Genomic DNA, 12629 nt, shown 5'->3' with positions numbered 1-12629 from the left:
TGAAAATAATTTATTAATCCAGAAATTAAGGCAATACAGGAAACCCTTGAAGAGGCATGAGCTGTTACCTCTTCTAACCAAGTATTACATCAATTAAGAACCGGATAAGCAGAAATAAACAGAACTAAAATTATATAGCAGCCCAAAACAAATGATCCCTTGAAACCCCTTGCTTAGCTAGTCCATCCGCTAAGGAATTTGCTGATCTTTCCACCCAAAGAGAGGTAATTGTCATATTTCTTGTGAGCCAATTGACTTTCCTCAATAAATCTCTATATCGCCACATAGCTGAAGCTGGCTCTGTCAGCCATCCCACAACAATTTTAGAGTCTCCTTCAACTATCAAGTGTTGAACTCCTAACTGTTCATCAATCTCATTACAATAATTAAGAAATTGAATGCCAAAATGTCTTTATATCTATATTCCATGTCCATGTGTACATTTTGGGGGTTGCTCTCTGATACTCCATGTCTGTACTGACACCAGAGATTTGTGTCTGTGTCCACAAATAATAGGTTACACACACAAGGTTCAAAATTTCTCAACATAACAGCCTGTATCAGCCAATACGTATCGTTCCAATAAAGGCCCGATACACAGAACGTATAGACATGGTTCAAAGTATCGTACGATACGCCCCGTATTGGGCGTATCGTATCGTATCTTTTACAAACAATACGGTCTGAAACGCCTGTTTCCAGGTGTTTCGGACCCCCATTTTTTTAATAATAAAAAACAGCCTATAATCTTTCCAAAAAACCAAAGTTTGAAAAAAAAAAAAAAAAAAAAAGTGTTTCGGCTGTTTCTAGGTACCAATACGATACAGTCGAAACTCGCATTGTATTGATACTTTGAACCTTGCGTATAGAAAGTAGTCATTCTGTTTCTTTTCATCTGTATCGGGCCAATCTACCTCTCTCATTAATCTTTCTTTTATTGCTAATCCTTCTAATTAATTACTCTCCCTCTCTCTCATTATTGCTAGTCCTTCTCATTAATTACTTCCTCTCGGCATGCCATCTAACACTTGATGCACATAATTTTGGGTGTAAAAACTAAAGTAGGCTGTAAGAAGGTTTGAACCCTAGTCACTAGTTTGTAATGACCATGAGTCCACCACTATGCCAAATCTATTTTGCTGTTTAAATTTTATACATTTTGATCCTTAAATAAACTTTTTCTTTTTAGTGGATGTTTATAGGGGTGATTATGGGTTGGGTCAGGTGTAAGTCTTTTCTATATAAAATATTACATATATAATATTTTATATTAAATGGTATATAATATGCATATAAATTTTTTTGATACATTATATAATATATATTATACGTGTCATAGTATAATATATAAATATTATAATATTTATATATAAAATACAGATATTTAAATATATAGGTTGGGCTAAGCCTGAACACAAAACCCAAGGCCCAAACCTAGAATTTCCAAATGATCATCACCCCTAGATGTTTGACAATAAATTCTAAAATTGATTATTACAATTTATGTGTTAACAAATTTTAAGAAAAATTATATTGATTTTCTGAAAATCAAGGCATATATGTACACATTTTAGTTTAATTTTGCCATTTTCAACAGTTACCGATTGCATCCCAATCTCTCACACTTAATATAAACCATTAAAGCAAGGTTTTTATGTGTAAATAACTTATTTATGATCATATATACCTTGTGCTTGTTGTTATTAATATATTTTTTAGGATTTATTTGAGTTTCATAGCATATCCATGTGTATCTTGGTTTTTCGTCCAATACACTTTGCATTTCCGATACTTTGAACCTTGGTTACACATTGAATTTCTTTTTATTGTACCATAATTCTGTAGTAATTCCATCTACCAGTTGGTAGTTTGGCAGATACAACATGGGATTTCTATATTTTTAATGCTTTATCCTTTGTAGGGAATTGGATGTGTTGTCACGGCATCACACATGTTTTAATCTTCTTTCATGTGCAACAACCCTTGGTTCTCTTTCTAGATTGGTATGCTCTTCAAAGCTGGTCTACTTTGCAGAAATCAAAATCTTATTTTCCCATTTCGTAAATTGGTCAACTGTTATGATGAAATCTTTGGAATAGGTCCAATCACTTCCAAGAATGATTATCATGGATGAAATAGGAAAACAGGTCAGTTCTTGTGATAAAGATTTCTTGAATTTATGATCTTAATATATTATATATAATTGCTAAATATTGCTTCAGTAATAATTTCTTTAATGATGGCTTCTTTTGAACTATGGGCTCTGGTTGACTAGTCCCTTAAAAATGCAAGGTCATGTAAAAACTTGTTTATACCAGTCTGTTCTGAGAACGCAAAAGATAAATTATTGGTTAAAATTGGGATTTCCACCTTTTGATGTTCCAAAAAGCAAAATAGTTAATGGTATCAAATGAGTGTTTACAATTCATTCTAGAGACTTTCTATGTATACAGTTTATCATTTACTGTAAAGGAAAAGTGACAAATTGCTAGTCTGATTTTTTTTTTTTTTTTTGAAAGAAGGTAAAGTATGATTGTATTAATATATGGTCCTGTGTACAAAGAGAATCTGTACAAAATGAAGAACCTCAAAAAAAGGCCATCCTCAAAAAAGTATGATCAAATATACTATCTCTAAAATCATTATGTATAGACATCCAACTTCTCAAAACCTCTATTGCCAAGTTAATGACCTTAGCTTCAGTAGTAAATTTTTCCTCAAAAATCTTGTTCCTTTCTGACCACACAGCCCACATAACTGCCGGAGGGATGGAAGCAACTTTCCTTTCTTCGACAGCCCCTGAATATGCCACTTCTCTAGCAGAGCTCTAACTGAGGCTGGCATGCACCAGCTTAGATTCAGGGATTTGCAGAAGTGTGACCATACTGCAGAACTAAACTTGCAATTAAGGAAGAGATGCCCAGAGGATTCCATTTGCATATTGCAAAAACAGAACCTCCAATATTCAGCAGCATTTCTTTGGACAGACACCTCTCCAGCGTTGCCACCCAAACAAAAAACTTGATTTTTGGAGGAGCCAAGTTCCCCCAAGTGGCCTTGTTGTGAAAGGAGACTTCAGGCCTTCCCACCAGAAAGTTGTAGAAGTATTTGACTGTGAATTCTCCAGATTTTGACCATTTCCAGACTGTTGAATCTTGCTCCTAAAAACTTAGCTGTTGGTCTTGTAACAGATTAAGAAAATCTGCCATCTGCTGAATTTTCCAGTCGTTGAAACTTTCCTAAAGAGAGGAACCCAACATAGCCTGCCTTCTTGGAGACACAGAGAATCGGCCACTAAGGCTTCCTTATCTACAGCCACATTGTACAGGGCCGGGAACAGCTCTTTTAGGGTGTTGCCACTAGCCCATTGGTCTAACCAGAACCTGGTTTTTCTTCCATATCCCATTTTAAATTTAACACCACTGCTGAACTGCCTGTAAGCCTTACAAATTCCTTTCCACACCCCACAACCATAGGTGCCAGAGGGAATACCAGCATCCCATCCATTATTCCTTAAGCCATATTTCTCCTCAATCACCTTCCTCCAGAGTTTGTTTGGTTCTGATGAAAATCTCCACAGCCAACTTCCCAATAGGGCAAGGTGATAGGCCCCCAATTAACTTTATGTATGCCAGGAAGGGGAAATGTCAGCTTTCGGCTAAAGGGGGAAATAATTGAACATGGGGGAAATTATGGCTGGAGGGAATAAGGAGAGTCTTGAGGCATTTATAGCTATGTCAGTTAGGAATAAGAAGAGTGTGGGCATTTATTGAGGGAGTCAGTTATGCTGTAAGAAGAGTATAAGAAGGGGCTTTTGGGGATGGGAGGGAGGCTTTTGTTGAGTGAAAAATACTGTGAGTGATTGGGAGAGCCGGCGGTCTCTCGAAGAACCGACCAACTGTTAATGTTCTTCTTTTCTTCTGAATGAATACCAGTTCCTTTGTTGATGTTCTAGTTGTGTGAGTTATGCTGTGAGTCTGAGAATTGTGTGTCAAGTTTCTGGGACATAACAGTGGCATCAGAGCCCGTCTTTCCTTGCCCATGGTGACAGCTAAGGAAGTGGCATCGCAGGTGGAGGGTTTCGAAGAACGCTTGACTTCTCTGCATTCTGAATTTCGTGTGGAGATGGATGGCTTACGTAATGAGATTTAGCGACTCGATCCAGAAAAGGTAGAAGCTAGACTATCGAAGATCTCATCTTTGGAAGGAGGCGTTCAAGATTTGGTAAGACGTTTTGATCTGTTGCTTCAGCAACATACCTTTTCAGCTCCTTTGTCTACAACTGACATTGCTCCTCCTTTAGTCGCATCAAGTCGTGCGGCTGACAAAGGGAAGAGTGCAGCTTTCCCGACGTCTTCTTCAATGTCGGTGTCGGAACATACTTCAGATCTCATCTCTGGAAGGAGGCGTTCAAGATTTGGTAAGACGTTTTGATCTGTTGCTTCAGCAACATACCTTTTCAGCTCCTTTGTCTACAATTGACATTGCTCCTCCTTTAGTCGCATCAAGTCGTGCGGCTGACAAAGGGAAGAGTGCAGCTTTCCCGACGTCTTCTTCAATGTCGGTGTCGGGACATACTTCTGATTCACTTCCTCGGAAGTTGGAGTTACCTATTTTTGATGGGGAAAATCCAGACGGCTGGCTTTTTCGCGCGGAGCGCTATTTTGAGATTAATGGCTTGCTTCCGGCGGAGCGTCTGCGTGCGGCCTGGTCTGTTTAGAGGGTGATGCATTGGCGTGGTATTACTGGGAAGATGGTCGGCGACCTTTTCGTAGTTGGGCAAAATTCAAGGAGCTCCTCCTTGAACGTTTTCGTTCGACTCAGGAGGAAAATTTGCAGGAGCAGCTTCTATCATTACATCAATCCACTACTGTTAAGGAATATCGTCGCCAATTCGAGGTGCTCTCCGCTCCCTTATGTGACCTGCCAGAATCAGTCCTTGAAGCAGCCTTTGTTAATGGGTTGCGCCCAGATATCCAGGCCGAACTCCGACAGATGGAACCCGTTGGGTTGATCAGGAAAATGGCTACGGCCCAGAAAATTGAGAAGAATCAGGCCTTATGGGCTTATCAATCAGGTTTATTTCCTCGTGGGCCCACAACGCCCCCCTCTGGAACTCACTTTAACTCACGGGTTTCGCAAGTGACTACTTTTGTCGTCACCTGACCTGCACGTGCTGCGATTCCTCCTTCATCAGTCCTTATTATTAAGGCCCCACCTCCTGCTTTCAAAAAGATGATTGATAAAGAGATGCAGCAGAAACGTACGAAGGGTCTATGCTTCCATTGCGACGAGAAATACAGTCTGGGACATCGTTGTGCTCAAAAATCACTTTAGGTTTTATGGGTTCAAGATGATGTGGAGGTTGAAATTGCTCCGGCTCCAGAATCAGCTGCGCTTTGTGTTTCGTCTCTTGTTGGATTGTGTGCGGCCAATTCCCTTAAGGTACGTGGACGCATTTTGTCACGTGAGGTGGTCATATTAGTGGAAAAATTGAAATTACCCCGCACTCCTACACACGAGTTTGGAGTTCAGATGGGGAATGGCGATGAGGTGAGAACTTCTGGAGTTTGCCGTCAGGTTTGCCTCAACTTACCCGAATTGGATGTCATTGCTGATTTCTTTCCTTTAAAGTTGGACTCTACAGATGCCATTCTTGGTTTTCCTTGGTTAGCATCCCTCGGGGACTCAGTGATGAATTGGGGCAACATGTCTATGAAGCTCAATTTGGGAGGTGTCCGTGTGAAATTGCAGGGCAACCCTTCTCTCTGTTCTTCTCAGGTATCTTTGCATGCTATGATGCGTAACTTACAACATGAGGGACAAGGGGTTTTGTTAGAACTAAAACAATTACAGGTAGTGGATTCTTCGTTGAACTCTGTCTTGCCTACATCCCCACCAATTTCCGCTTTACTAGATGAGTTCAAAGATGTTTTTGATATGCCTACGGGCTTACCCTCTACACGGGTTACGGAGCATGCTATTGTCTTGCAGGAGGGCACTTCCCCTATCTCTATTCGTCCTTACAGATACCCTCAGTTCCAGAAAGATGAAATTGAACGCCTTGTCTCTGAGATGTTGGCTGCAGGTATTATTCAGCCAAGTACAAGCCCCTACTCAAGCCCGGTCCTTTTAGTCAAGAAAAAAGACGGAAGTTGGCGTTTTTGTGTGGATTACAGAGCCCTTAACCGTGCTATGGTTCCGGATAAACTCCCCATTCCGGTTATCGAAGAACTTCTCAATGAGCTTCATGGTGCTTCTATTTTCAGCAAAATTGATCTTAAATCAGGCTACCATTAGATTCGGGTCCGCAGTGAGGATATTCCCAAGACTGCATTTCGCACCCATGAGGGCCATTACGAATTCCTTGTCATGCCCTTCGGTCTCACCAATGCGCCCTCGACTTTCCAGTCATTAATGAATATCGTCTTCCATGATTTCCTCCGTCGCTTTATGCTGGTATTTTTTTATGATATTCTAGTTTACAATGCTTCTGAAGCTGCCCATTTGGATCATCTTCGACAAGTCTTCTCTGTGTTGCGCGCCCACCGTCTCTTTGCCAACGCAAAGAAATGTATCTTTGCTCAGCCTAGCATTGAATACCTGGGTCATATTATTAGTTCGACTGGTGTTTCTGTCAATCCTTCTAAAATCCAGGCCATGGTTGATTGGCCTCAACCATCTTCACTTAAAGCTCTTCACGGTTTTCTGGGACTTACAGGCTATTATCGCCGTTTTGTGCGTAACTACAGTAAAATAGCATGGCCATTGACACAGCAGCTTAAAAAGGACGCCATCTCATGGAATGCGGAAGCTGAGAATGCATTTCAGGAGTTGAAACGGGCTATGACGACCATACTTGTGTTGGCCCTTTTGGATTTTTCCCGGCCCTTCTTGATCGAGATAGATGCATCCGGTGTAGGTCTCGGTGCGGTATTAATGTAGAATAGTCGACCTATAGCTTTTTACAGCCACAAGCTTAGCCTGTCTACACAGTCAAAATCTATCTACGAGTGGGAATTAATGGCTATTGTCTTTGCCATTAAAAAATGGCGCCCCTATCTTCTTGGAAGACGATTTATTGTTCGTACCGACCAGCGTAGTCTTAAATATCTATTGGAGCAGCGGGTTGTCGAAGGTGAGCATCATAAGTGGCTCCTTAAGCTTATGAATTATGATTTTGAGATTCAGTACAAACCAGGTACTGATAATACCGTGGTTGATGCTCTCTCCAGAGTTCCTGCTGAAATGCACTTAAATTCTCTTACAGTCCCTATTTTTCTTGATTTTGATGACCTTAAGGAGCAAGTTGATGCTGATCCTTTTCTGGCCAACATTAAGCATGCCATACAGCATGATCCGACTGCCTATCCCGCCTACTCTTTAGTTGGAGATCACCTTCGTTATCATGGTAAATTGGTTCTGCCGGCTTCTTCCCCATTTATTCCCCTCTTACTTAAAGAGTTTCATTCTGGAGTTGGGGGGTCACGCTAGTATCCGCCGGACATATCGGCGAATAGCAATTGAATTTTACTGGCGGGGGATAAAGCATTCTGTCCAGGAGTTTGTGCAGGCCTGTGATGTGTGTCAACGTAGTAAATATGAAGCCATGTCCCCTGCTGACCTTTTACAACCTTTACCCGTTCCTGAACAGATCTGGGAGGATATTGCTATGGACTTTATCGAGGCTCTTCCTAAGTCGAAGGGATTTGATACAATTATGGTCGTGGTCGATCGTCTCTCCAAGTATGCCCATTTTATCCCTCTCAGTCATCCTTTCTCAGCTCTCACGGTTGCTCAGGCCTTCTTGCACAACATAGACCGTTTGCATGGCATTCCCCGATCAATTGTGTCAGATCGTGATAAAGTCTTTATGAGTTTCTTTTGGCGCGAGCTTTTTACCCTGCAAGGTTCAGAATTGCGTCGCAGTTCAGCTTACCATCCTCAGACGGATGGACAATCGGGGGTGGTTAATTGTTGTTTAGAGACTTATTTGCGATGCTTTGCGGCTGATTCCCCCTCCCGCTGGTCTTCTTGGATATCATGGGCAGAATACAGCTATAATACCTCTTTTCACACTGCTGCTAGCATGACACCTTTCAAGGTGGTTTATGGCGCGATCCTCCTCCATTAATCCGCTATGAGCTTGGCTCTACGGCTAATGCTGATGTTGAAGCTGTTCTCCTTCAGCGAGACGCTATACTTAGGGAGCTGCGTGCTCATCTACACCGTGCACAACAAAAGATGAAAGACTCGACTGATGTGAACGACGTGATGTGAATTTTGATGTTGGGGATTTGGTGTATGTGCAAGTGCGACCTTATCGCCAGCAGTCTCTAGCTCTCTGAGTCAATGAAAAGCTTGCCCCTCGTTTTTATGGACCATTTGCTATTGAGGAAAGAATTGGCGCTGTCGCTTATAAACTTCAGCTTCCTCCAAATGCAAGGATTCACCCAGTTTTTCATGTCTCGCAACTCAAGAAGGCGATTGGCAATCATATCTCTTCTCCCATGGTTCCTTCCACTCTGTCGGCTGATATGGAAATGCTTGTGGAACCTGTGGCCGTTCAAGGGGTGCGTCCATCCACTATGCCTGGAGTTACTGGTTCGGAAGTGCTTATCCATTGGCAAGACCTGCCTGATTTTGAAGATTCGTGGGAGCCTTTTAACTTACTTCGAGACCAATTTCCTCATTTTTACCTTGAGGACAAGGTTAGACTTTGGGCGGCGGGTAATGATAGGCCCCCAATTAACTTTACGTATGCTAGGAAGGGGAAAGGTCAGCTTTCGGCTAAAGGGGGAAATAATTGAACATGGGGGCAATTATGGCTGGAGGGAATAAGGAGAGTCTTGAGGCATTTATAGCTATGTCAGTTAGGAATAAGAAGAGTGTGGGCATTTATAACTTGGCCAGCTGAGCATTTATTGAGGGAGTCAGTTATGCTGTAAGAAGAGTATAAGAAGGGGCTTTGAGGGATGGGGGAGGGAGGCTTTTGTTGAGTGAAGAATACTGTGAGTGATTGGGAGAGCCGGCGGTCTCTCGAAGAACCTACCAACTGTTAATGTTCTTCTTTTCTTCTGAATGAATACAGTTCCTTTGTTGATGTTCTAGTTGTGTGAGTTCTGCTGTGAGTCTGAGAATTGTGTGTCAAGTTTCTGGGACATAACACAAGGTTGAAAAGCTTAAGGTTTCTTATTCCAAGCCCGCCTTGTGACTGGGGTTTGCAGATTTGCTCCCAGCTCACTAAGTGATACTTGTGAGAATCTTTCCAGCCTTTCCAAAGAAAAATTCCCATCTTTTTTTCCATTTCCTTTGCTACCTTTGAGGGAATGGGGAATAGGCTCATAAAGTAGGTTGGAAGGCTGGCTAACACACTTTTGATGAGTGTGACCTTACCACCTTTAGAGAGATACCTTGCCTTCCAAAAAGCCAATTTTTGGTCCATCCTTTCTAAGACTGGAGTCCAAATTGCTTTGGAGATACATTTGGCTCCAAGGGGTGGACCTAAATAAGTTGTAGGCAGACTACCCACTTTACATCCCAATATATCAGCCAAATTTTGAATGTTAGGCACCTCTCCCACAGCTAATAGTTCACTCTTAGCTAGGTTCACCTTCAGTCCTGAAATTATCTCAAACCAAAATAGTAAATACTTCAGATTAAGGATTTTGTCCTCTAAAGTACTGAAGAAAAGGAGAGTGTCATCTGCATATTGTAGGATGGGGATTTTTGTTCCATTAGGACTTGCTTCAAAACCCTCTAGAAGATTCAGTTCTGAGGTTCTGTCTACCAACTTGCTAAGACCTTCCATCACTAAGAGGAAGAGCAACGGAGATAGAGGGTCTCCTTGTCTCAGCCCTCTTGAGCTTTTGAAATTTCCTTTTGCTGACCCATTTAGCAAGATTGAGAACCTTGGAGTAGAAACAGACTTTTATCCAATTTCTCCACTTTGGTCCGAAGTGCATTCTTTCCATCATATAGTCTAAAAAAACCCAGTTTACATGATCATAGGCTTTTTCTAAGTCTAATTTTCAACCATCCCTGCTTTTCCACTTCTCTTCCTTGAGTCAATTAACTCATTGGCTATAAGAACTCCATCGTGGATTTGTTTGTTGTGGACAAAGGCACCTTGGAAGCTAGAAACCAAAGAGTCCATTACTCCTCTTAGGGTCTGTTCGTTTCCTCTTAACTCTTATCTCTTAAGAGGAATCTTTTAACTTTAAGAGAAAATTGGTTGTTCATTTCCTCTTATCTCTTATCTTCTCTTGAAGTGCAATCATACAACCTTTTGTTTTCCAATGATACCCCCAAAAAGACAAACAAAAACTCTCATATATGGGGTCAAAATGGATATTTGATAGTTTTCAGAATTCAGAATTCAGAATTCAAAACAATATTCTCTGCATTCAGAGTTCAAAGGAAAGAAAATTTCACCAATACCAATATACCTCTTAATGTAATTATTACACTTTCAGATGTCAGACTTCAGAGCAAATGAACAGGCCCTTAGTCTAGTTGCCAGAATTTTGCTAGTCTGATTGTTAAGTGACTTTTTCTCAAATTGAGAACGCCCCTTCACTCGATCAAATAAGGCCCGTCTGATGCCTTAAACCCTCCCTGCCTTTGCTTTTCCGTTTTTGTGTTTTAATGAGAAAAGCAAAAATGTTTTATTTCTTGGTCTACATATCTATAAAGCCATTGTAAACCCAGGTAAGGATCATAATGGCTAATTTTAGAGAGTTAATGTGTGTGAACCATATCCATGTTGGACATGTGTAGGCACTAATATCAATATGATACATGAAAGGATTCTTCTCTTTGGTACATCTGCAATGTTTGACTAAAGGAACACAAAATCTTAGGGTAAAATGTGGGCATAAATGATAGGGTTGTAATATTTGATAAATTTGTAATACTCACTTTTTCTCAATGATGAATTTGTAATACTGACTTCTTTTTTTTTTTCAAAATGAGAATGCTCCCCCACTCAATCATAAAATTCATCTGTTGATGCCTTAAACACTTCCTGCTTCGGTCTTTTTTGGATGAGAAATGCCAGATGTCTTATTTCTTGATCTCGACCTACATGTTTGTAAGGCCATTGTAATCCTAAATGATGATCATGGAGATCAATTTTAGAGATTAGATAAATCTTTAAAGTGGAAGAGTATTCTTTTATTTATTTATTTATTTTATCAATAAATATTCTTTTACTTTCACTGATAAAAGAAGTTTTCTTTTTCATTGCTGGCTTTGTAGCTATGTCGCATAAAAAGGCCATTACCCAATATTGGTCCCAGCTATCCAGTGTCTTGGGAGGAGTAGACTCGATATAATCCTCACCTTTGAAGATATGTTACATGGACACATAAAAATGGGAACCATGTCCATGTTGGACACATGTAGACACCGTTACCAACATGACACTTGAAGAGATTATTCTCTTTGTCACATCTGTAGCATGTCACTAAAGAGCCTCAAAAACTTTGTAATACTTGATAATCCAATATGATCAATCTTTGTTTGCTTAATGGCGTTTACACTAATTTATGCATCTACATTTGATTTTAGCCCTTCTAGCCCCTTAAACTCTTAATAGATGACTTTTCCCAACATGTTCTGTAGGGGTCTTCTATGTACATGGAGAAACCATCTCAATCTACTTTCTCTCATTTTATTACCTATTGGAGCTACTCCTAGGTTCCTTTGTATTTCTTCATTTCTACTCTGTCCTTTCTAATTTTACCACTCATCCGTATAAGCATTCACATTTCTGCCACACTCATCTTTTGGACATACTGTTTCTTAACTGCCCAAAACTCTACTCCATGCAACATAATTGGCCTTACAACTATTTATTGAATTTTCCATTTAATCGAAGTGGTATTCACCAATCACATAAGACTCCAGATGCACCCCCTCCATTTTTCTCATCCTGCTCTAATTCTATGGATGACATCCTCCTCAATCTCTCCTTTGTTATGACTTATTGAACCAAGGTAACAAGAGACCATCACATTGGACTTACTAGATGGTAATTCTCATAATTACTATTTATAGTAAAATCACAATTTACTATTTCAGTAATTTCTGGTGTCTTTATATTTAGTTTTAGTAGGTGTATTGAGGTGTTATTGGAGTTCTTTAGGAGTTGGTGTCCATATGGGTTACCTACGGATTTGTCTTAGTTTTAAAGCAACTAAAAGTTAAGTTGGGTCAGTTTCTTGGTCCAAAGGAACATGTGTGTTCATATGTTGAGTCCATAGATAAAATCATTGTGATTGCAATTAAAGAGAGTTGATTTGGTGAAGCCAAGTTTGGCTTAGTGAATTCTGGTTGTTGGCATGTTTCTAGTCCCCCCCGTTTCACCTATTTGAATAGGTCTGCCCAAACAGAAAACATGACCTTGAATCTTTTATTTGGAATGCAATGTTGTCCTGCAATGTCATTTGTTAGGTGCACAGATTTCTTATCTTTCTTGTGTTTTTTTTTTTCAGTAAGGTAATGATGACAAAGATACTCAGTAGTAGTCTGGTTATGATTTTAATTTCTTCTATTTGACATAATTATTTTCTGAAATTGTAAGTTTTATTTTTGCAGAAATATTAATAATATAAATAGAAATACTT

The 12629-nt window shown here is 40.1% G+C and overlaps 1 protein-coding gene across 1 annotated transcript in view; it reads left to right on the top strand.

Moving 5' to 3' along the window:
- LOC104590226 (GPI transamidase component PIG-S-like protein) overlaps positions 1-12629 on the top strand; it is a 51380-nt gene that overhangs the window by 34465 nt on the left and 4286 nt on the right. The window contains exons 9-10 of the mRNA XM_010248797.3: positions 1922-2003; positions 2100-2147. Of these exons, the coding sequence (XP_010247099.1) occupies positions 1922-2003; positions 2100-2147 (130 nt within the window). The remainder of the gene's footprint in view (positions 1-1921; positions 2004-2099; positions 2148-12629) is intronic.

Source organism: Nelumbo nucifera, chromosome 1, assembly GCF_055504915.1.
Source record: "Nelumbo nucifera cultivar China Antique chromosome 1, China Antique-T2T, whole genome shotgun sequence".
Lineage (NCBI taxonomy): Eukaryota > Viridiplantae > Streptophyta > Magnoliopsida > Proteales > Nelumbonaceae > Nelumbo > Nelumbo nucifera.
Note: the sequence above shows the minus strand (reverse complement) of the source record. Positions and strands in the feature narration are given on the sequence as shown.